The sequence below is a fragment of the Saccopteryx leptura genome, chromosome 10 (assembly GCF_036850995.1).
Source record: "Saccopteryx leptura isolate mSacLep1 chromosome 10, mSacLep1_pri_phased_curated, whole genome shotgun sequence".
NCBI lineage: Eukaryota > Metazoa > Chordata > Mammalia > Chiroptera > Emballonuridae > Saccopteryx > Saccopteryx leptura.
Window position 1 is genome coordinate 19,370,814 of NC_089512.1, and position 26,283 is coordinate 19,397,096.

General features: G+C 43.3%; 1 protein-coding gene across 1 annotated transcript in view; it reads left to right on the forward strand.

Annotated features, from left to right (window-relative positions):
* The window catches only part of OSBPL10 (oxysterol binding protein like 10), a 296,950-nt gene that overhangs the window by 158,622 nt on the left and 112,045 nt on the right, over positions 1-26,283 (forward strand). Inside the window, exon 4 of the mRNA XM_066350426.1 lies at positions 3,597-3,788. Within this exon, the coding sequence (XP_066206523.1) occupies positions 3,597-3,788 (192 nt within the window). The remainder of the gene's footprint in view (positions 1-3,596; positions 3,789-26,283) is intronic.

A 26,283-nucleotide genomic window follows, 5' to 3' on the forward strand; every position in this document is an offset into this window, starting at 1 on the left:
GCGCCCGACCGGGATCCACCCGGCATGCCCACCAGGGGGCGATGCTCTGCCCATCTGGGGCTTTGCTCTGTTGCAACCAGAGCCATTCTAGCGCCTGAGGCAGAGGTCATAGAGCCATCCTCAGCACCTGGGCCATCTTTGCTCCAATGAATCCTTGGCTGTGGGAGGGGAAGAGAGAGATAGAGAGGAAGGAGAGGGGGAGGGGTGGAGAAGCAGATGGGCACTTCTCCTGTGTGCCCTGGCCAGGAATCGAACCCGGGATTCCTGCACGCCAGGCCAATGCTCTACCACTGAGCCAACTGCCAGGGCACGTGATCTAATTTAATCTTAATGATGACTTTTAAGGGTCAATATTATCATTTCTTTTTTAAAAAAGATTAGGAAATTGATGCTTAATTAGAAAGCTTAAACAACTCTCACAAGGTCACACAGCTAGCACCCGGGGGACTGGGGGAGTGCACCTTGTCTTTCTGGCTTCACAACCCAGTGACAAATCTGCCTGTTCTTGGGTTGGGAATAAGGCTCTCAGATAATCAACTTGTAGTTTAGTAGACTCTTAATGCTTTGGCAAATTTATGGCCATTAAAGGATTAAAGAAATTGCTTTTATTCACTTCCACACTTCAAGTGAAATGATTGAGACTGAAAACAGATTATTGCTCTATTTCATGGTGGCGAAGGTGTATGCAGTTCTTAGACCACAGATCTCGCCAGTTACATAAGGCTGTTTAAAAGCACACCACTGCTTCCCAGCTCGATCTGTATTTGGTATAAATTATATCCAAGTTCAGATCCGGAGAACCTTTACAAGCTATTGTGGAATTGCGGGGTAATGCAGAATTCTGATTTCTCCCTTGGCTCCCGCCCCCACTCCTCAGCCTTTTGGTGATTTGTAAAATTACAGACCATAGCATTTAATAATTTTTAGAGCTTTGACTGTTACCCCAGGCAGGAGGCTAAGACTGCTTTGAACGTCTTGACTGTCCACATCCTTTGTTCACTGACGCCGTGTCCACCTTCCCAGATCCTATGCAGGCTTGCGTTTCTTCACCCAGCACATCATCCAACTAACTGCCTTTTCTCAAGTTGAAATGAGGGCATAGGGGCATTTAGACTGTAAATTTTAACGTGGAATTAAAAAAACAAACAAACAATTGGATGGGTAATACATTCACGTGGTTCAAAATGAAAGACTATAAAAATACACCATACAGCCTGACCAGGCAGTGGCGCAGTGGATAGAGCGTCGGACTGGAATGTGGAGGACCCAGGTTCGAGACCCCGAGGTCGCCAGCTTGAGCTGGCTCAAGCAAGGAGTCACTTGGTCGCTGTAGCCCCCCGGTCAAGGCACATATGAGAAATCAACCAATGAACAACTAAGGAGCTGCAATGAAGAATTGATGTTTCTCATCTCTCTCCCTTCCTGTCTGTCTATCCCTCTCTCTGACTCTCTCTGTCTCTGCCACAAAATAAATAAATAAATAAATAAATAAATAAATAAATACACCATACAGTGGAAAATCTCCCTCCCCCACTGCTGCTACTCTCTCATTGACTGTTTTGCCATAACTAAGTATCAGCGATTTTTTTAGTTTTGTGTGTATCCTTCTAGAGTATTTTATGCTTGAAACAATGACAGCAAAAAATACTTATTCATTTTCCACATTTTGTTGCAACTTTGCATACTATTGAAGAGTTCTATACCTTGTTCTTTTCACTTAACTACAATAGCTTTAGGTATTTGTTTTCCCGAGACCAGCCCAGGGGCCTTTCTCATCATTCTCTTACTGCTTGGTAGCATTCCATTATGGAGACGTACCATAGTTTATTGAACCTGTCCTGTATTGATGGATGTTTGGGTTCCCATCCTTTGCCCTTACACGTACTGCTGCGGTACTCAGTGGGATCCACGCCATGTCATGTGGGTACAGGAGTATGGGAGGGTGCTTTCAGAAACAGGGCGTTGCTGGATCACGGGGAAGCTCATTTGTATCTGCTACAGGTACTGCCAGATTGTCCTTTTCCCAGGTGGCTAAAATGCTCCCACAAACTCGTTCCTCTATGGTCCTGTGAACAGATTGTATGGTCAAACTTTTGGATTTTTGCCAACCTGATGAGTGAAAGACAGACTTTACATATATTTTGTGAGTACAGTTGCACATGTTTTTATGTGGTTTAAGGGCCATTTATCTTTTTTTGTGAATTGTCTACCTCTTGACCTGATGATTTAAGAGTTCACTGTCCTTATCACTTCCTAGGAATTATATTCCCAGTTAATAAATTAGAATGATGAGCCTTTTGTCTGTGAAACAAGTTGAACGTATTTTTCCTAGTTTATCGTTTCCTAGCTTGGTTGTTCGTGGGAGTAAGTCTTTAAAATTTGTTTTCCATGCAGAAGTTTTAAGTTTTTAATCACATTTATTGAGCTTTTTTTTTTGTGGCTTTTGGATTTGGTGGTATTAGACCTTCCCTACCCAAGGGCTATGTACTTTATTCTAGTGCTTTTTTGTTTTATATATTTTTCTTATCTCTTTGGTCCATTGGGGGGGGGGTATCTATGATCTGTGAGATAGATCCAACTTACACCACTTTTTAAAAAAAAAAATTCACCTTCATACACTGAGTTGTTGCTTGGATTATATATTACTGTAGGGTAAAATATTATATAAGCATGGTACTTTCAAATGGGATTAATTGGTGGATAACTTAGTATATTCATTTATGCAGGAAACATTTATTAAGTGTTTAATAAATGAACTATGTGCCAGGTCTTGGGGATATAAAGATGAGCTTAGAAGAGTCTCAAGAAGGTAGCTGGGCAATGAATATAATCCCAGTGCAGCGGAGAGGCTGAGACAGACAGGGAGAAGCGTCACTCAACAGAGAACACTGAGCCGAGTCTTCAAGGTGCAGCTGAAGTTTGCGGGACAGAAGGGGGAAGGACATTCTAGGAGGAGGAGCTAGTAAGGGCAGAGGCGCAGGTCCATGAGAGACCATGGGACTAGGGGGACTCTGAGTAGCTATTCATGGCCATAGTGTGGGGCAGGACACAGCTGGAGATGAGACTAGAAGGCTAGTTAATGGAAATCGTCTCTGAGGTGACTGACTGTGGGATTTGGGCATATAGTGTTGTATGTCTCCCCCACGCCTTTATCTCTCTAGGGTGGAGGGGTTCAAAATAAATGGAAGCCAACACTTAGCTGTGTTCTGCAGGTCGGTTGTTGAATTTTTTTTTTTTTTTTTTACAGAGACAGAGAGTCAGAGAGAGGGATAGATAGGGACAGACAGACAGGAACGGAGAGAGTTGAGAAGCATCAATCATTAGTTTTTTGTTGCAACACTTCAGTTGTTCATTGATTGCTTTCTCATATGTGCCTTGACCGTGGGCCTTCAGCAGACCGAGTAACCCCTTGCTGGAGCCAGCGACCTTGGGTCCAAGCTGGTGAGCTTTTGCTCAGACCAGATGAGCCCGTGCTCACGCTGGGGACCCCGGAGTCTCAAACCTGGGTCCTCTGCATCCCAGTCCGATGCTCTATCCACTGCGCCACCTCCTGGTCAGGCCGGTTGTTGAATTTTAACACCTGTTGCTTCTTCTAGACTACTCCAAGCTCCCGAAGCCGAAGTCTCACTTTGCTCCCCCATGGAACACCTAGTTCTGCGTCGCCCTGTAGCCAGAGACACCTCGGTGCTGGAGCTCCCGGTGTGGTCACAATCACGCATCACAAGTCGCCTGCAGCCGCCCGAAGAGCCAAGAGTCAGTATTCCGGCCAGCTTCATGAAGTCAGAGAGGTAGGCTTTGCTCTCCTACTAGGTTAAGTGGTCCATGGGAGATGAGGGCTGTGAGTGCTTTCTCTGCCACCTTCTCTCTTTTTGTACCATCTTGATTACGAAGAGAAAGGACCAGCGGCAAATGTCCCACCCACACAGCCATGACAATCCCTCCTGGTTTAAAGAAATTATTTCTGTGTTTCTTAGGTTAAATGAGCTGTTAGGACGCTTCTGCCAGAGGCAGACAAAGCAAGCCACAGAAACATGGATGTAAACGGAAGTACAGTCAAAGTCTCCATGCACATAGCAGAGTAGACAGTACAAAGTAACGGGCAATCTGGAAATAATAGACAGTGTTTCTGAAACTCAGGAAGTGTTAGTCCCAGAGCTGATTTCCCCTGTTCTGCCTTCTCTTTATAGAGTGCTTCCCTCCTCCTCACCAGCACAGACACACTCCAGTTTGTGATAGTGAACGGGGCACCGTTCTTGGAGTCAGAATACTCTGTTGTTTGAGAATGAATCTTTTAACAGTTTCACACCTGAGTTTCTGCATCTGTAAAATGGGGATAGCCCAGTTCATACCAACCTCTCCCATGGGCGATTCAAGGCTCACGTGCGATCACGCACATGAAAACCCTTCCAGTGAGAATGCTTTGTGCACACAGGTGGGGCTGTTTTTGTTTGCCTTTGCTACGATGGAAAGTCATTAGTCTGGGGATCTCAGAGACTCAGGTTTCATATCGTCCTTTGCTACTATTCTTGAGAACAGTCTCTATAGAATACAATACAGTAAATGATTGGCTGCCTAACTTTGGTTGAGTGCTGAGCCTTTTTTGCCTGCAGCTGATTTGTGGATGGACCAGCTTGTCCTCTTACAAAAGTAGCCTGCCCCCTGTGTCAGGAAGGCGACTGGGACTCCCAGAATGGGGCCTTGCTGCTGCTTAAGTCGGGGGCCTACATCTTTTTAAATGTCGCAAGCCAAGTCATGTTTTGTCGGCTGACTATCTTGGTCCAGTGTGGCCCCGTGTAGAAAACCGGAAATCTTCTGAATCAAATTTGTATATGCAAAAAGAAAGACATATATTTTTTTCCTCAATAGATTTACATATGCACATACTCTTTATTGCCTTTATTTTGTCTTTATTTTCTAATTTTTTCTTTATTTTCTTATAATGTCTTTATTTTCTAATTAAGAAAAGGTGCAGATTCAAATGCTCCCTTTGAAATAGTCACCCTGATGTTAAAAAAAAAAAGGAAGTAGTTGTGAGTTTACTTTTGCCACATTGGGTGATATGAGGAATGGTTGTGCCTATGTACATATGTATGTATTGCTTTTCATTTTTCATAGGACCTTTTCCAAAACCTTTATTATGGAAAAACTGAACATACACAAAGTAGAATAGCGCTGCCCAACCCCCAACTCGGCACTGCCAGCTTTTTTGTTTCATCTATTTTCCCTGACCACTTCTTTTTGTTGCTAGAGTAGTTTAAGGAAATCTTAAATATTTTATCATTTTGCATTGCCAGTAAGTGCTTCAATATTTATCTAACAGATAAAGACTTTTAAAAAAAATGTAGCCACAATACCATCACGTCACTTTTATGTAAACCTCATTGCAGATATATATATTTCTGTGTATGTGCGTGTGCGTGTGTGTGTGTGTGTGTGTATGTGTGTGTTTCTAAAGTGAGAAGCGGGAGGCAGTCAGACAGACTCTTGCATGTGCTGGACCAGAATCCATCAGGCATGTCCATCAAGGGGTGATGCTCTACCCATCTGGGCGTTACTCCGCTGAGGCTGGAGCCATTCTAGCACCTGAGGCAGAGCCCATGGAGCCATCCTCAGCACTCAGGCCAACTTTGCTCCAATGGAGCCTTGGCTGTGGGATGGAAGAGAGAGACAGAGAGGAAGGAGAGGGGGAGGGGTGGAGAAGCAGATGGGCGCTTCTCCTGTGTGCCCTGCCTGGGAGTCAAACCCCGGACTTCCACACGCTGGGCGGATGCTCTACCACTGAGCCAACCAGCCAGGGCCCATTGCAGATATTTTTTGCAAGAACTTTAGAGATTAACCTTAAAAAGAAAAGGCAAGTTGAAAGTTCTTGGTATTTTGAGAATTTTAAAAGTTGTATTATAATGAATTTCTGATAGATTTGCTGTTGTAGTAATGATGGGAAGCTTCTGATATATGAAAAAATGGGGTGCTTCTGGTTAGTGAGCCTAAATAATAGTTGAGGTATTTTAGTTCGATTTTCAGTAGCATTTGATTCAATATAATGCCAAAATCTTTCTACCTTCATTTAAAAAAAAAGTCTAGTTTTCTTTAAAAAAGTATGTTTCTTGTGTATGTATGTATAAAATATTAATTATATAAAGTATATAATTCAAGTATACATTCCAAAAGAAGCCTAAAGAAGAAAATCAGAACTACCCATAATCCTTCCTTCCTTCAGATGACCACTGTTAATATTTCAGTGAATTCACTTCTGGGTTATTTTTTTTTCCCTTTGGTATTAGTTACATATAGAGATATGTAAAAGATTATATAATATGATCTAAACTTTATAAACAATTACATGTATGCTGCTTTTTTTTTGTTTGTTTTCTCTCCATTTTCTATCTGTTGGACAGAGGGATTATTGTAATTTCCCAGAGAGTCTCATTATCTGAAAAATAATTAGGTGAAATGTGTCCATAAACATTTTGATTATTTCTTTGTAATTTTGATAATATCTTTGCGGGCAAGAGTATTTCTCTTCAGGGGATTGCTTTTATCCATCAATGACCTTTCTTCCTGAAAATTAACTTTTAAGTGAGTTTTCCGAGAAGTATGTACAGAAGACATTGGCAGTCAAGAGAATTAAAGGAAGAGTTGAAAGTTTTGATTCTCAGATATCATGTCCAGCTTCACTCTGATTGGGGAAAGGTCGCTGTTTTGTGACATCTGTCATTTTAGGATGTGGACAGGTCTACCTTGAGAATTAACTATCCTGAGCAAATTTAATTCATATGAGAAAGTTCTGCAGTTCAAAAAGTAGATTAATTTCAGAGTATCAGGCCTCTGCTTACTTAGGTCTTTTTACTTAGCTATAAAATAAGTAGAAATAAATGGAATAGTATTTTTTAACCCAGCTGTACAAGGAAGATAAACTTGGGCCCACTGAAGCAGTGGAGAAAGTCATCATACACAAGACAGATGTGCCTGAATTTCTGAAGAATAAAAGAAAAATAGCCCAGCCAAAGGCAATAGAATAAATTTTAAATGGAATGCCAAAGCATGGGTAAAAATAATGGGACAGTTTAAAAGATTAAATGGTTATCATCTAAAATTTAAAGACTCAAGATACTGAAGGTCAGTACTCAAAGTCCTCCCTGGAAGTGGTTAGGACAGATGAGTTTAGGGAATTGGAAGCTCAATACCACTGTGAGGACATCGGGAACAAATACTTTCTAGCAATTCAAGAAAGAAAAATGAAATCTAGTCTATTAGATTACCAGAAATAATGCTAGTCTGTTATTTGTTGAGATATTAATGCATGTTGGCAGTGTTGCACATTGTCTTTTTGCTCCAGTCTGTTGATAAATAATAAGAATTAAACACAGAACAAAGCTGTGTATTACCACTGACTCATAAATTCCCCATTGGGAACTATATCCTCAGGAAATAATCCATGGAGTTGGGGCTAGAAGGGAGAAAGTTCATCTGGGTAAAACTATTCATTCTACTAAATAAATCCAGAACAAAACTCATGGCAATGCCTAAATAAGCAATAACACACTGAATTACTATATATCAACTTAAGATAAAAGTCCTGTCAGTATTATTAGTACATGGGTATGTATAAGTGAAATAAGAACATCAGGATACAGAATAATTTGCACACATTGAACCCTATGTCCATCTTAATAAAGTTCAGAAATAATTTAAAACAGTGATTCCAGAAATTTTGGATTATTCTTGTAAACTAAAACTTAGAATTTGGAGAGCAGCATAAGCATTGTGAATTTTTTATTTTGCCCAGTAAGGACATTTTCAAAGTGCAATGCACTTTAATGCCCCCTCTCCCTCATCAGAGCAATGCTGACCTCAGGATAAAGAGCCATTTATTGCATGGAATAAATTTAGTTTTATGAAATACATACAGTATTTTTCTTATTTTAATATTTTATCTTGGATGAAGAGACTTCATCATGGATTGATTGGTCATAGCCTGTGAATCTTTTTAAACCAGATTACCACTGATTTTTTTAACTTCAGAATGACTTGCAATGCAATCCATCTTCTCCATTGCCAGCTTTTCTCCTTTCTAGTTCATAGCTCACTCACTGTCCAGCAAGCCACCTCCTCAATGAAAGCATTTTGTCATATCATCCTTACTCCTTGCTGTCCATAGGATGAAGGTTGAACTCTTCAACATGGCAAAGAGGCCTTCTGTTGACTGTCTTCCACCTCCCTGGCCTCGCTTCCTGGCCTCATCATTCCACCTTGTTTCCGTCATGGACTTACCGTCTCCCTGTGTTGGGAGGTACATTGCCCAGTAGCACTTTCGGCCATGATGAAAATGTCCTATAACTTTGCTTTTCACTAGGGTAGTTACATGGGGCTAACGAGCGCTTAAAATGTGCGCTCAATTTTAAAGGCTTATTATAAAAAAATGTCAAATGTTTCATTAATGATGTTTTAGAATACTCATTACATGTGGAGATGAAAACATTTTCTGTTATGTTGTGTTAAATTAGATATATTAAAATTAAGGTTACTTTTTTTTTCTTTTACCTTTTTAAATGTGCCTATAGAAAATGGAAAATTATGTACTGTATGCACCTCCCATTTATTGCTTGCGTTATCTTTCTCTTGGACAGCACTGCTCTAGACTGTGCACTTGCTCACTCAGTGAGTCCATTCTGTAGGTATTAATTGAGCACCCGCTAGGTGCCAGACGCTGGATTTTTATGCTGAAGGCCGTGTCTCATTCATCTTTGCATCTTCTGGCCCTAGTACAGCAACTTCTGGGCATGTTGGTTGAACTTAATTGATTTAAGGACCCATGTCCTAGCAAGTAGAGAGCTTTAGAACTGGAATGTGGAGGCATTCAGGGGTTGCTTAGGTAATTACATGTGGTGGATATAAAGCCACAAATTCAGTCGGTACAAGCACAGTGTGATTTTTATAAAATTCTTGTTTGCTAGATGCTTTTTGAAAAAATAAAATCCTTAGTACATGTTTGTACTAATATTCTACCTGCGTACACACATGAATCGAATAGAAGAAAGTCAGGATGTTCTTTCTTTTCCTAATTCCTCATTACTATTTCCCAGAAGTGACTACCGAGATGCCTCATTACTGTTTCCCGGAAGTGACTACCGAGATGTCTCATGTATTTGTGAACATGAGGGCAAGTGTATGTTTGCATATGTACACAGATTTGTGGGCGTGTGTGGGACTATTTCTGTTCTACAATTGGCTTTATTCTAACTATTTGCTACCTTAGATTAGACTTAAGAAGATCCTCTAAAGAGAGTACCTACTAAAAATTTTCTCTACGTGTTAATGTGTTCGCAGGCCTGGGCATAACAAATATTTGAAAAACAGAATAAACCTTGGAAAGTTCAGGTTCTGGTGGCTTTGACTGAATGTTTTTCATTTGAGACTTTAAGAAAAAAAAGACACTTAATTTAATAGACTTTGTCTGGGTTCCGTAGCTTGATGAGAGAAAAGGTCATGCTGTTGAATTGCAACGGGTGTATGTGAGGCATAAATTTAGATTTAATTAAGCTTTCAATTAGAATGTATTGACAAGTAGGAATTATCCTTCTATCAAACTTTTTTTATTATTATTATTAATTTGCTTCCAGGCACATACCCTTTAGAAGAGAGAACTGTTTGCTGCACTGGTTTATTCTGGGGTAGATAACCTGTATTGATGCTGTGTAATTTAATACGGTTTTAAATCTTTCACAGGGTATAATATGTGGAAGAGAAGCTCCTTCCCCAGCTATGTGAATTTATGCATGTTCCCTCATGTAATTGCACTGTCGTATTTGCTTAATACACATACGAAGGAAGTGCTTTAATGAAGTTGCTGTCTTTATAAATGATATTTTCTCCCTTCAGGATGATTTGGTTTGACCCTGGTGCAATGCAGTGAGTGCGGTGAGTGAATGCAGTGAGTGCCTGGTTAGGAACCTTGATTCATGTACTGCTATGGAAGCAGTAACTGTAAAATACTAGCCTAGGGAATTTTATTAGCTGATCCACTTTAAGGTAGCGGTCAATCCGGGCAGCATTGAATACGGGCCATCCCGTCACCAGGGAGACCGCATTTAGGGTATAAAGTGGATTTTCCCTTTGTGTGAACAGAAGGTTGATTTTTTTAAAATGTCCTAATTTAATTCTCCCGTGCACTTTGGGGATAAATGATGACAAGTAACCCTAGCTTGTATTTTTGGTAGCAATATGCCATCTCTTAAAATAAGTCCGTTCCAGACTTTAGCTTTCAAAAATTATAATTTGGAGTTAGTTAATACCAGTGATTTTCAAATGTTTTTTTAATGCAGTAGAATGTTATTTTATAATAAAAATATTACAGATCCTTAATATTTAAAGACGGGTAAAAGTAGAATTTATTAGTGCGGATGTACTCTGGAAGGTAAACGGGGCACTTACTGAGTAGGGAGCGAGTCGAGCTGGGATAGTGAGTATTTATGATCACCATTATCCCGTATCAGCCTCTGTGTCCCGGCAATTTGAAACAAACATTACTGTGATCTGTTGATCTGGGTCCTGTGTTAGTTTCTTAGGGTTGCACTGCCACAAAATGAACCACACAAACTGGATGACTCAACAACTGGGATTTATTCTCCCACAAGCCTGGAGGCCATCAGGTGAAATCAAGGTGTTGGCAGAGTTTGTTCCTACTGGAGGCTTTGGGAGAAGTCTTTCATGCCTCTTTCCTGCCTTCTGGTGGCAGCTGGTGGTCCTTGGCTTAAAGATGCGTCATCCCAGCTTCTGACTCCTTTGTCATAAGGCCTTCTCCCCATGTGTCTGTGCCTGCCTCTGTCTCTCCTCTTATATTGGATTAAGGACCCATCTTGGTCTAGTATGACCCCATCTTAACTAATTTCATCTGCAAAGACCCCATTTCCAAATAAGGCCTCTTTCTGAAGTTCCAGGAGACGTGAATTTTTAAGGAACACTGTTCAACTCAGCGCAGACCCCTGTGAAGTTAAGGTCTTTCATGCGAAACACTAGAAGATTTTCCTTTCACTTTTTTTACTTCAAAGTGATGATTTGGTACAAAGAGCCATCTGTGTGTGCTCCAGGCCCTTGGGTTTGTTTTTCTTTATTTCTTTTTTTTTTTTTTTTTTTTTGTATTTTTCTGAAGCTGGAAATGGGGAGAGACAGTCAGACAGACTCCCGCATGCGCCCGACCGGGATCCACCCGGCACGCCCACCAGGGGGCGATGCTCTGCCCCTCCGGGGCGTCGCTCTGCCGCGACCAGAGCCACTCTAGCGCCTGGGGCAGAGGCCAAGGAGCCATCCCCAGCGCCCGGGCCATCTTTGCTCCAATGGAGCCTTGGCTGCGGGAGGGGAAGAGAGAGACAGAGAGGAAGGGGGGGGGGTGGAGAAGCAAATGGGCGCTTCTCCTATGTGCCCTGGCCGGGAATCGAACCCGGGTCCCCCGCACGCCAGGCCGACGCTCTACCGCTGAGCCAACCGGCCAGGGCCTGGGTTTGTTTTTCAATGTGGAAAGCCTCGTGTGGGCACCACAGCAGATCTGACCAAACTGTTGGGCTTCCAGGGGTAGGTCTCGCCCGGGTGGAGTTTATCAAGCACAGGGGAAAGTTACCTTGCTTCTGGGGTTCCCTCCTGTGCCCTCTGACCTTTGCCCAGTGGTGACACGGGAGGGCTTGAGGGCAGATTGGCTGACAGGACCTGACTCTCACAGAAATTCTGGCTCACAATTATTTAAGCTTCGGACAGTGTTGAGGCCTAATGTGTGCACTCAGCGCCTTCTTGCTTTGCCGTGAATTTTTCTCTTGGACAGAGGTGTTGAGTGTGTACATGCATACCTAAAGGGGCTTTCTTTTACTGAATGCTAACATATGCCTCCCTGAATTCTCACGCTGTGAAATAGGTGTCATGCCTACTGTACAGCTGAGGACACTGATGCCTAGAGGGGTCAAGGCATGTACTCAAGTTGATGCAGTTAACAAGCAGCAGTGCCGGAGAGGAGCCCATGCAAGTCTCACCTGGAGCCCTCGCTCACAACCAGGTGCCCGTAAAACCATCGTACAGGCTCCTTGTTGCCTCCCCACACCATAGAGATCTTGCTTCCATTTCTACTTAGTGACAGGCAGGGATAGTGCTCATGGTATACGGCTTAGTATTGGCCATGGATACCTTATTATAGATGCAATTTCCAGGTGATAGTTTATGTTAAAGGCAACAGGAAGTTCTTTGAGTTACGTTAAACATTTTGTTCATATGTCATTTTGTAGAGAAAAATCTCTGCCTGTGTAGATCATAAATAACTATAGGACGGGTGGCCCCCACCTGCAAAATGGAGGTTCCTGGGTGTCATCAGCTCAAAGATGCTTCGGTAATCTTTAAATCACAGCTTGATGTCACAGTGAAAAGGACATGATAGCATTTATTCCTAAAGGTTATTCTTCCCTCCATTTACTTTCTTTCACTCTTTGATTATTACTTTCTCCAGTGCAAGGAGATAGGCTTAAAATAGGCCTTTGAGGACCGTGGCCAGATTGCTTGGTTTGCTGGAGGTGTGTCCTGATGCACTTTGGTTGTGGGTTTGATTCCCGGTCAGGGCACATACAGGAACAGATCGATGTTTTTGTCCTACTTTGTTTCTCCCTTCCTCTGTCTCTAAAAATCAATAGATTAAAAAAATAGGTCTAAAAAAAAAAAATAGGTCTGTGAGGAAATATTTCTATGTTTATTTCAGAGAAATTCCTTATATAATATATTCTTTATTCCTTATATTGGAGAGATTCCAATGTAAAACATATGTGATTTATACTGGTTGTTCAGTAGAGAGGAAATCATAAAAATAAACAAAAACTTATGCCCTATATTTTGGGAGGAAAAAAAATAAAACCTTTTATTATTTTAGTACACATTTTTATCTCCAACATAAATATAATTGTCCTCTGACATGCTACTGGGGAAATTATTTTTATTTTTTTTGACTTGTCTAAGTCTTTCAGCATACCGCCAGAATGCACATCCTTCGGCTTAACGCTCTGGAGATGAGCAGGTGAGGTGAAGGTTTCTCACTGACAGAGAAATTATCACAGTAAGACATGCGATTTAGAATTTACTAACATTTGGGCACATAAATCATAGCTTTAAGACTTCATAATTACACGGTGCCTGTCATTTGAGATTCTAAAAAGAATTTATAGGCCAACTTGTGAGATGTGACAGTTGTATTAAACCTGTGTTTGGAATATATTGATAGAGATAACTCAGGAGCCAGGATCTGGATGTGGGGAAAGGTGCCCTCCCCGCCCTACCCGGGGAGGGGGCGAGGCTTAGCTGGGTATTAAATGGTGTCAGTTATCCGAACCTGGCCACCAGAGATTTGTCATTATTTACCTTTGTTCGGAGATTACATCCATATTAACTGTTTCTTTAAACAAACTAGAGTTTTTGACTGGTTAATAAGTACACGCAAGATCAGATTAGGAAGGTACACGTGTATCCATAGAGATATGTGTCGGCCGTATGTTGGCAGAGGTCTTTCTGATTCCTCTTTCTCAGCCTCCTGACCAAAGCCAACCCTTGTTCTGGCTCCTTGTATGTTCTAGATGTGTTGGCACATACATGTTTGTAGGTACCTATATGTATATTACTTTTTAGGCAATAGTCTTGTTAAAAAAAAAAAAAGAACAAAAACACTAACTGTAGTATGTTATACACGTTGGTATGTCCCTGTTGTGTCCTGTTATGAACTTTGCTTCTTCCACTTGGAAATGGCTCTTTACCCACCCATGCAAGAACTGCCTGTATTTTTGATATTGATAGAGTGCTCTCTTGTGTGGATAAACCACGTCCCACTTCAAGACTCCTCTCTCCAGGCCAGAATCCTACGTGTGGTCTTTTGGGCCTGCGCACAGGCAGTTACAAAGGCAGGCCGTGTGCGCATGCGGGGAAAGCCGCCCACCCCCAGGCTGGCTGTGCTGCCCGGGTCTCTGGCACAGCCATACTCTTCCACGTGTCTGAGCTCCTAGCCCAGGAGCCTCCATTCCGATGCTGCTGCCTCAGCAAAGGACTCTGGCCAGGGCCCTTCCCACACACCTTCCCCGAGCTCCTCTGGTCAGGGAAGGGGGCTTGCAGACCCTTTTCTCCACTCTGACTCAGTCCTCACTACTTTCCCATGCTTAGCTTTTTCCCTCTCCCTCGCAGGGGGAGGGTTGCCTCCCCTGCCACCTACACTGATGGAAGTCATCGTTGCCGCGTGCTGTTCCACACAGGAAAACTACCCTTTTTTTTTCTTGTTGTGCTTCTTGCTTATTTTATTTCTAAACTTTTTAAAAAGACTTTATTCATTGGGGGGGGGGGGAGAGGGAGAGAGAGGGAGAGAAAGAGAAAGAGAAGGAGAAGGGGGAATCCCATATGTGCCTTGACCAGGCAAGCCCAGGGTTTCGAACCTGCGCTCTCAGCATTCCAGGTCAATGCTTTATCCACTGCGCCACCACAGGTCAGGCCTCTTGCCTCTTTTATCCCAGTGGATAAATCAAACCTCAGTTACCTTCAGTTTGGCTTTTTGCCCAAATGGACTTTTTCACTTGTCAGCTCAGCTCTTGATGCTCTTTTTTTGTTTTGTTTTTTTCTTGAGGCTCTTTGAAGAACAAACAGTGTTTCTAATTTTTTGCTCTTACAAACAATTCTATAGGGGATGTGTGCCTCCATGTGGTCCATGTACCGTTCAATAAAAGTAAAGGTCGTGGGAGGGAAAGTTGCTTGGAGGAACTGTTTACACCATCCCTGGCGATGTTGGGAGCGGTAATTTATACCTTTGTGGACTCGCGATGTTATCAACCTCACTTTTGCCTCCTGGAGAGGGGAAAATATGGTATCTCATAATTGTAATTTCTCTTATTTTAAGTGAAGTTGAGCATCATTTCGTATTTATAAGAGCAGTTGTGTGTTCTTTTCTGAAAATTGTGTTCTCTTCCCATTTTTTTAGTATATGGTCTATTTCTTACTGATTTCTAGACGTTGTTTGTGTATTAAGGGAATTTAACCTTTCCTAATTTTTCAGTTGTCCTTTGAGTTACGTAGGGTGTTTTATTCTGTGCTGAAAGTTTTAATTTTTATATATTCAAATTACCAATCCTTTCTTTAGAATTTTGGAACTCTGTATATCATCCATGCCTAGAAGAGTTCTTTTCCCCTCCAGGATTATTTAAAACAGTGTTTTTCAACCACTGGCCTGCTGGTCCATGAAAGAGTTAACCACTCTGATGGTCCTCGTACAACATCATCTCTGGGGACCAGCGCCCATCTGCACACCAGTGGTTGAAAACCGCTGATTTAAAAAGCACCCATGTTTTCAAATAATGTTATGGTTTTATTTTTTTAAACAGCTTTATTGAGATATATCAGACCATAAAGTTCACGCATTTTGAGTTCAATGAAGGTTTAGTGAATTCCTATGGTTGGACCATATGGCCACAATTCGGTTTTAGAACACTTCCATCACTGTGCTTTATTTTTGCTTTAAGTATTTAGAGAAATTATGCTTGCATATTTTTTGACCTGGGATTTATTTGCTGGACGGAGTGAGAACAGCAAATAATTTCTTTCCAGGGCACCATGTGGTTCCAGGTGACCAATCTCAGGTTAGACTCAGGGTCATCATAGCTAGTTGCTCAGTTGACAGACAAACCCATCTGCGTTTTCTTGTTCATTTTCCAACACCACTTATCAACTCGTCCACTGTTCCCCTCCTGCTGCGGAGATGCCACCTAAATTGCAAGCTCAATGAAGTATTTGGGTCTCTCTGGTCTTTCTCCTCTGTTTCATTGGTTTGTCAGCCGATTAGTGTTCGAGAACGACAGTATCTCATGTACTGTCACTTTAGAATATGCGTAGGCATTTGGTGAGGCCGGTGTACTCTGATTGACGTTAGTACTGCTGCTTCATCTGGCTGTTTCTGGACGCTTGTTCCCCATAAGAACTTTAGAGTCAGCTTGTCTGGTTCTTCAAGATACCACTGCTGCCACCACCATGCCGACTTTTTAAAATAGGATTATATTACATTTATATACTACTTAAGAACTGTTATATGAATGACCTCCTTTTTAAAAATAAGGCATAATTATTCATCTTTCAACTTATTTTAGTGTTCTTTTTGTGTCTCTTGGGAGTATTTTGAAGCATACGGACCCTGTGTGTTCCTTTTATATTTTTGTTTTTTATTGACATTATTGTGGTGACACTGGTTAACAAAATTATAAAGGTTTCATGTGCACAATTCTACAGCACATCTTCTGTACTCTCTATTGTGTTCACCCCTGCCCCAAGTACATGTCTCTTCTAATTAAGTATTTTATCCCTTTTATTAATGTTGCAAGTGGGATGTTTTTCCCATTATACTTTCTACGTGATTAGGTGACTTGATTGAGTGACTTATAAGCAGGGAGGCTGTTGCTTTCTGTGGGTTGAATTTATTCCCAGAAACCTAAATATATTCTGTTCTTGTTTGTTGTAGTTTTTCTGTTGATTTCCTTGGGTTTGCAGGTATAATATCATATTTGTTGCAAATAGTGATAATTTATTACCCCTCCTCCTTGATTTTTATCAAATTTCTTTTAATAACTGTGTTGGCTGGGGTGCCCAAAACGATTTTTCACGGTAGTGCCTATTGTGATCTTTTCTTGCCTTAGTCCTAATTTTGCTAAAAACGCTTCTAGTTTCCCCATGAAGTGTGAAACACGCATATATGTATCATATATGAGGTATAAATATTATACAGCATATATATGAGATACGTAAAACATGATTTTAGGAATTTAGGATAGATATTAATTTATTCATTTGGCAAATGTGATTGCAGGCCTATTATGTTCCATGCAGGATGCTAGTTCTGGGAATACCCAGGGGAAATGAAACAGACAAAGCCTTTGTTTTTCAGGATGCTCAAAGTCTTAAGTGGAACAGATAGAAACAGAAATCAAAGAATTAATAAATGCCAGGTTCTATGAAGGAAAGTGAGAAGGGTAGAGAATAATGTGAATTTAGGATGATCAGAAAGGGATTTAGAATCACTTCAAGTGTCTTTTTATCAGCTCTGTTTTCTTTCTTTTTAATTTGAAATTTTGGATGCACTAGCTGTCCTCTGAACCCGGGCCCCTTCCCCGGGCTCTAGTCTCTAGCATTTTTCCCTTGGCCAAGGGACTTGAAGGCAAATCCAGTGATTGATGTACCCTCTCCGTCCACTGGTTGGTGTTTGCTTGTTCTCATATTATTTCCAGGACACTGAATGTTTAAGAAGTGAACTGAATTTGTGAGAGAGCGGGGTAATTCATCACCTTGGATAGAGATACTGTTGCTAAGGCAACTGGCTGCATCCTGGGACCACAATCTGCAGATGTAGCATCTGACCAGATCTCGGGGTGCCTTTGAGCTCCCCTGACCAACCGCTCTCCAGCAGCTTCTGTGGTCCTTCCCTTTTCTCTCTCCACGGGCTGCTGAAATGTCTGCCTTTGCCTCATTTCCCGGCTCCTCCCCCGCTCCAGTCTCCTGTCAAACCTGCTGGGATGACGGGAGTAACGTGGGAATGACTTTAGTCTGACAGGGTGAATGTGGAATCTCAGCTCCTTTCTTTCCAGGGTACCACTTGGTTCTGGGTGACCAATCTCAGGTGAGACTCAGGGTCATCATAGCTAGTTGCTCAGTTGACGAAATCAGGATGGAAATGTGGACTGTGGCAACTTCTTCATGCTATGTAACTGCCTCCATCTTCTGTTTTGTTTTTCTTTTTTAAATTGAGGTATGATTGACATATCATATTGTTTCATGTGTACAATGTTTCAATATATGTACATAGCTTGAAATGATCACCACAATAAGTCTAATTAATATCCATCACCACATCTAGTTCAAAAATTTCTTCTAGTGAGAACTTTTAGGATTTACTCTTAGCAACGTTTCAATATGCAATGCAGCATTATTAACTTCAGCCACCATGCTCTATATTGCATCCCTGTGACTCATTTATTTCATAACTGGAAGTTTGGACCTTTGGCCCCCTTTACCTAGTCTCACCCCCACCCCCCACCCCCACTCCCTACCTCTGGCAGTCAACAATTGTTATCTGTTATCTATGAACTTCGTTGTTTTCTTCAAATTAAATTCCACATATATGTGAGATTACATGTTACTTGTCTTTGTCGGACTTATATCACTTAGCATAATGCCCCGTGTGTTAGTGTTTATACAAAAAGTATATATCAATGCGTCATGATATGGCCCATCATCTGTATTCTAATTCTTTCTTATAAATTCTTTCTTTTTTTCTTTCTTTTTTTTTCTTTTCTTTTGTATTTTTCTGAAGCTGGAAAACGGGGAGAGACAGACAGACTCCCGCATGCGCCCGACCGGGATCCACCCGGCACGCCCACCAGGGGCGACGCTCTGCCCACCAGGGGGCGATGCTCTGCCCCTCTAGGGCGTCATTCTGTTGCGACCAGAGCCACTCTAGCGCCTGGGGCAGAGGCCAAGGAGCCATCCCCAGCGCCCGGGCCATCTTTGCTCCAATGGAGCCTTGGCTGCGGGAGGGGAAGAGAGAGACAGAGAGGAAGGAGAGGGGGAGGGGTGGAGAAGCAGATGGGCGCCTCTCCTGTGTGCCCTGGCCGGGAATCAAACCCAGGACTTCTGCATGCCAGGCCGACGCTCTACCACTGAGCCAACTGGCCAGGGCATAAATTCTTTCTTATAAAGTCTTCTGTGCCTCTATCTCCCTTGAGGAGTTTGGTTTTAAATTTGGCCAGACCACGTCTCACCATCTGCACCATTATTGCTCTGTTCCATGCCATTGTCATCTTGCCTAAGTATCCTTGCTTCTGCCATTGGCCCCCTCCCTGTGTTTTCCACATAGCAGCCTGAGTGAATCCCTTCATATCCGATCACGTAACTGTTCCAAAGCTGCAGCGGATTTCCACTATCCCTACGATAAAACCCCAGATCTTATCCAGGGCCTGCAGGCTCCAGGAGAAAGGTCCCTGGCTTTGTCTCTAACCTCAGTTCTCAGACCGTTTCTACCCTCCCCTACTTCCTGGGCTCCAGCCACCTGCTGCTCCCTGGGCTCCAGCCACCTGCTGCTCCCTGGGCTCCAGCCACCTGCTGCTCCCTGGGCACGCCAGGACTCCTGCCTGTCAGGCTCTGTGTACTCACCTTTCCCGACAGGACAGCCGCCCACAAGCCTCCCTCCTCACCCACCCCAGGCCTCTGCTGACCACCCGTTATAAGGCAGAGCTCCGCTCCCTCCCTGCCTCCATCTCTCTGTCCCTTTGCCTTGCACTATTTTTTTTAGTAGTACCTACTACTTTATTATCGTCTGCCATTATATTATCATATGTTTGATTTGCTCATTGCTTGTGACCCACAAGGAGAGCAAGGGGCTTTCTCTGGCTTTGTCGCTGCTGGCACACAGGAGGTGGCTCAGTGAATGTTTACGGGAAGAATGAATGACCTTTGCAATCTCTTTTTGACCCTCAGCTAAAAGCAGGAAGTGGGGAAATGCTAATGAAGAATAGTAAGCTGGAAATTTTTTCAATCACGTACCTGAGTTCAGTCCTTCAGGAAAAGATTCTTTTTGGGAGGGGGCATTGGGAGGGGTTCTCTGTATACATTTTTCATCAAGTGGGAAAATGGCGAATTGGACACAGGTCCTAACTGACCCCTGGCAGAGCGTGGGGCAAGTGTAGAAGGGGGCGTCTGCTGGGGGCTGCCGGGGGCTGAAGGACCAGGAGTGGGGGCTCTCCTGGCTTCCGCCCTGCTGTCTAGGGCAGAATTTCATCACTCCTGGAAGAGACGGTACATGGTGTATTGAGTATGTGGTTCAGCATTCAGGGTCTACGGCCAGGCGGCCGGACTTTGCTCTGTATCCGCCATTTTACCATACCTGGGTATTTAATGTGGACTGCTGTGCTTTATGTGTAACTCATACGAGCCGCTGGAAGGTCCAGTGTGTTATTAGGGTGTGCACGAGCAAGACAACTCATTCATTAGTTGTTGCAAATTATGTACCTAAAGGCAGGTTAGACTGAACACTGGTGACAGTGGGGGAATGAGAACGCAAGGCAGTGTCTGTCTGATCACATTGGCTGGTTGTCCTCCAGGCTCACAATAAGTCTTCTGCTCTGGTTAGCACTGTCCAGATGGGAAGAGCAGCGTGGGGACACCTAACCAGGTTTCGTTAGTCCTTCTCTGGCGCTTCCCAACTTGTCCAGCGAGACCAGCAGTTCAGCTCCTGTGTGAGGAGTGAAGCGTCGCAGATTCCTAGAAAGAGTTCACATATGTAATGCCTTGGCAGATTGTGAATTTTCTTTTAACGTTTCATCCGGAAGGAGGAATCTGAAATATCTTGCAGGAAATCACTTGCATAGTTCATTTTTTAAAGAAAATAGAAACCCATGCCATTTCATTTAAAGCACGAGCAAAAGATGTGTCTTAAAGCTGAGAATGAGACTGCAGGCCCTGAACACCTTTTAGATTAAGTAACAACAACAATAATGAGTTCTGTGAATGATGTCAAAAACCAGAAGGCAAGGACACTACTACTCTTTTATGGATTCTTGCTGTATTGGCCACGAGTTTGCTTAAAGGCTTTTAATCACTGTAAAAAAAAATAGAGGACTGGATGAAGAAGATGGGGCACATATACACCATGGTATACTATTCAGCTAGAAGAAATGATGACATCGGATCACTTACAGCGGAATGGTGGAGTCTTGGTAGCATTGTGCGGGGTAAAATAAGCGAATCAGAAAAAAACAGGAACTGCAGGATTCCATACATTGGTGGGGCATAAAAGCGAGACTAAGAGGCATGGACAGGAGTGTGGTGGTTACGGGGGGTGGGGGGAGGGAAGGAGGGAGAGGGGGAGGGGGAGGGGTACAGAGAGAACTGGATGGAGGGTGGCGGAGGACGATCTCTCTTCGGGTGATGGGTATGCAACAGAACTAAATGACAAGATAATCTGGAAATGTTTTCTTTGAATGTATGTACCCTGATTTATTGATGCCACCCCATTAAAATAAAAATTTATTTATAAAAAACCCCCAAAAAACCAGAAGGCAAGCTAGGCGTGCCGGTGCGAAAGTAAAAGTCATTAGGCATTGGGCAGCACGGTGCTTCCTTGGGGATAGTGGTGCTCATTTGAGTTAAATCTGACTAATTTTTACTGAGCAGACACTCAAAAGGAGAACCCTGACCATTGTAACAGCCCCAGTAAGTTGTAGACCGAAGCGGATTATGCAGTTGGGTAAGGGACATCTTCTTAAAGTTCAGTAACCTCTGAAACAGCTTCATTTTTAAGCTACATTGAGGTCACTAACGTTGCTCTTTATTGCTGTTGGTGGTCAGCACTTTGTGGTGGTGGATTTGCCAAGTCTTCATGAAGCGCCTTTGGTGGGTACTGCTGTGTTCTGTCCACTGTGGTGTGGCGGTGGTTGGCTGGGAAGATGGTAGGTAATTTTGGAGTAGGTAATTCCAGTGGTAGGGTTCAAATAATTTAACAACCGGTTCTCTGCCCTAATGACTGTTTAAGTATAAAAGAATGATACTGTATACCGAAAGGTAGTTTATTATTTCATGCATTTAATACTTTAAGAAGAACAATAAAAGAGGTACACAAAACTAGATTATGTTATAAGAAAGAGTTTTAACATGTTAATGAAAAAATATTAAATAATACCTGACAAAATCCAATAAAACTGTTATTTAAGATATTTCCATATTGCTTCTTGATTGGCATCCTGACTTGCAGTTTTTTTCACCTATGGATGGAATGAACATGACTATGGGAACTTAGAACGCGCTGTTGCGCAGATGAACGTTAAAACAGAGTAAGCAATGTAAAATTGTGATTTCCACATTGGGCGGCTGCCCGGGTGCCCACCTTAGAGAGAATTCTGATGACAAGTGCCATTTTAACAACTGGTTCACCGAACTCAACAAAAATTTAGGTATCAGTTCTGCCAAACTGGTGCGAACTGGCTGAATCCCACCGCTGGGTGATTCTGTTTGCTAAGGTGAAGAGTGCAGGGTTTTTTTTTTCTTTCCTAATGTCTACCTGCTTATGAATCATGTTCTGCTTCCTTTTGCTCATTGTGATTACATCACTTTTTTCCCTAGAGGCTCGATCAGTTGGTAGTTAAGAACTTGTCAGAAGGACTGGCTTTGCCGCTCTGTTGCAACCAGAGCCACTCTAGCGCCTGGGGCAGAGGCCAAGGAGCCATCCTCAGCGCCCGGGCCATCTTTGCTCCAATGGAGCCTCGGCTGCGGGAGGGGAAGAGAGAGACAGAGAGGAAGGAGAGGGGGAGGGGCGGAGAAGCAAATGGGCGCTTCTCCTGTGTGCCCTGGCCGGGAATCGAACCCGGGACTTCTGCACGCCAGGCCGACGCTCTACCACTGAGCCAACTGGCCAGGGCTATGCAGGGTTTTTAATCTCTTCCTGCCTCATTTTCCCAGTCTGTAAAATGAGGATAATATCAGAATTACCATCAGTATTAAAAATTCCATTGTGCTGATAATATGGAGTTATAATCCTTAAACTAAAATAAATATCCATGATTCATGCTGATACAAATAAATACTTGGACAAATAAATAAATGGGAGAAGGAACAGCTTTTTTTGACAGAATTCCAGTAACTAAGTGGAGAAAGAGAGAAATCTAAGCTTGCCACTGGGCAAGTGACGTAGTAATAATTGTAGGCAAGAACCATCCATGGATGCTAACATTAAGAAGTGAAAGTGTGGTGAGAAACAGAATGTTGGTGTAATCTCAGAATATCTCTTCACAAAACACTTATTAATTACAAACAGAAAATACTACTTTACAGTGGAGAAACCCAGCAGACACCCCCGTTACCAAGCGATCAAGATTAACCTCACCAGTCTTACGTCGTATCGATCTTACCCCCAAATATGATGCATTGAGGAAGCACAGCGTAGTGCAGGGGTCCCCAAACTTTTTACACAGGGGGCCAGTTCACTGTCCCTCAGACCGTTGGAGGGCCGGACTATAAAAAAAACTATGAACAAATCCCTATGCACACTGCACATATCTTATTTTAAAATAAAAAAACAAAACGGAACAAATATAATATTTAAAATAAAGAACAAGTAAATTAAGTCAACAAACTGACCAGTATTTCAATGGGAACTATGCTCCTCTCACTGACCACCAATGAAAGAGGTGCCCCTTCCGGAAGTGCAGTGGGGGCCGGATAAATGGCCTCAGGGGGCCGCATGCGGCCCGCAGGCCGTAGTTTGGGGACCCCTGTCGTAGTGTCTGTTTTAGCGTCACCAAAAGTGCCTATAACCTTAGTTGAATCTTTTGAAAACAAGAGGGACATTTATAAAATAACTGTCCTGGGCTTTGCTAACGATCAGAGGAGATCAAGATGACGCGACAGCTAAATGCAATGATGGATCCCGGACCAGAAAAACCAAACTCAAAAAAGCTGGTGAAATGCACACAATCCTGTAGATTGAGGTAACGGAGTTGTAACAGTGTGAGTTTCCTGGTTTTGATCACTGGGCAACTTTTCTGTAAGGTGTAAGCTTAGGGTAAGCTCGGTGAAGGGTAGGCAAAAACTCTGTACAGTTTTGCATGTGAGCTGTTAGACTGAAAAGATCAAAGAAAAGGTGTTTTCAGAAGTCGATTATGCACATGAAGTGCTTGACAGAGTGCCCACAATGCCGCACGTGCGCAGCAGAGATCACTGATGACAGTGCCGCTGTTCCATTTGGTTTGGAGGAAGGCGGTTAGCGCTGCTGGTGGTTCTGTCGCATGTGAGAAGGTGCTCTTCTGTCATCGGGTTACGGGCAGTCATGTCCCAGGAGAGCTGGATATCGCTGTCTCTCCCTAGAAAAGCTAAGGCCCTCGGGCTGACCTCAGGCCAACAACCCTCTGGGACAGTGGTTCTCAACCTTTCTAATGCCGTGACCCCGCAATACAGTTCCTCATGTTGTGGTGACCCCAAACCAAAAAATAATTTTGGTGGTTACTTCATAACTGTAATTTTGCTACAGTTCTGATTCGGAATGTAAATACCTGATATGCATTATGTATTTTCTGATGGCTTTAGGCAACCCCGCCGGGGTGGCGACCCACAGGTTGAGAACCGCTGCTCTCGGAGAAGAGGGGCTTGAGCTAGCCACTGGTCCGGTGGGGCTTTGCTTGGAAGCTGGGAGTGGGGTCATCAGAACCCGCTTTCTCACTGCCTTCTTCCTACGAAAATGTCACAGCCAGGTGGCAGCTGATGTTTACAGAATGCTTTTGTTGATTCAGAAAAAAAATTACTTGGGGGATTTTCACTGGGCCGTGTATGATTTTAGAAATCTCACTTTGTAGATTGGGAGATGGTATTAGTTATGCTCAGACTTAGAGGTTGTAACAGAGATCCACAGTAACACCATCGTCTCAGTAAGGTTCAAGTTTGTTCTTCTGTGATGGCGTCTGGTCCAGAGGTTACCAACCCGAGCTGGCTGTTTGATCATCAGGCTTCCATCCTGGGTCAGACCTGGCTAACCACTTGTCACCTTTTCCCAAGCAGTGGGAAGAAGGGAAGAAAAAGGGTGTGCTTCTCATTATGTTTAATGTCAGGATGGAGAACTGGAACATTTGCTTTCTGTTCTGAAACCATTTGCAAGAACTTGGTCACACCTCTGAGTGTAATTGAGGCTGGGCAATGCATTCCACCTGGACGACCAGATGCCCAGCTATAATGGGGGGAGGGGTGTTAAAAGGAAGAAAGGGGGAGTAGATACCTCGCTATCTTTGTTTCATTCAGAGAAGTTTTATAGAGTGGCTTGAGATGTTTCCCATGCCTTAACCCTGTCCCCTGTTACCTGTCAGCAATGGGGTCTAAGCTCTGACAAGCAGAGGGGGTGACAGTCTGACCGTAGCCCATGGCATCTGATGTTGATGTGGATTTCTTAGCATAACGTACTGTTGAGGGCGTCCATGTCTCGTAAGGTATCTAAGCTGGTCCTTTTCTTTCCTTGCAATGGAACTGTAGTGGCTCCTGGAGGAAGACCTTTCCAGATGCAGACCTGCCCGCAGTGTGATGACGCTGTTGATTCGATCCTGCAGGGATCCTCCTGGTTTGCGCGGAAACCGATCTCCGACTCTCCCCTGTCACAGCACGCAGAAATGGGGACGGTTTAGCTCCTGTTAAGCAGGCAGGTGAGAAGCCAGAATGTCTAGAGCAGTTAGGGCAGGGATGACAGGAGCTTATGATCCACTCTTCCAAATGGCGCCAGGGTAAACGTGTCACTTCCTCCAGCCTTCCTCGGCACACGTGGTGTTCGCAGCACCTGTTTGTGGGAAACTTCGGAGACTTGAGGACCACAGCGGTCTCATCACTGTATTGTGGAGACACCTGTGCCGCCCTGCCTGAGCCGTTTAGTTCTCTCTGTGGAGAGGGGGTCCTCGTCCCATGCCCCTGGGAAGAGGCTCGTTCTCAAGCCTGACATTTGCCATCCAGACAGCTCTAAGAAAGCTGAGGAAGTTGAGAGGCTGAATGGAAGGCTCACCTGCCCTATGCTATTGACAGCCTTGCCATGAATGTGTCAGTAGCCCTACCTTTAAAGGAAAGAATATATAAGCAGTTAAATTTTTTTTTTTCCTTTGGTCAGGGGTAAAGGCTTATTTTGTAGCTGACTTAAAAATCTAAGGAAGTAATAGGGCCGAAGACACAGTCCCTGTTTTAGGTTTAATTCAGAAAAACCTCAGAGAAAGCCAAAAGGACATCACAGACTGAGGAATTCTGATAACATCTTTTAAATTATAGACTCATAACTTCGATGTCTCCTTGACTGTTATCAGCATGTGTTTTTTTTAATGAAACTTAAGTGTGCACCCCAAGTGTTTATAGCTTATTGAATGTCATGGCGTGGCTGTGAATTCTCACTTGCCCTCAAGCTGTGGCTTGTCACGTGCCTTTCCTTGCTGTAACCCTGGGTGGTCCTTGCTGACTGTTCATTCCGCAGGTGATGGGGTTTTGCCCACTTACTTACTTCCAGTGAGAGAAGGTGCTGTGAAGGGTGGAAAGGAATGACTACTCAGGTTGTGGGGTTAGCGTTACTGGGCGGTCTGTGGCTTCAGTTCTTTTCATTAGCATGCCCAGGATGGGTGGGACCACTGTCGTATTTGATGGCCCCATCAGTCCAGGGGCAGGTCTGCGTCTGCAGTGGCTTAGCACAGGGGTCCCCAAACTACGGCCCCACGGGCCACATGCGGCCCCCTGAGGCCATTT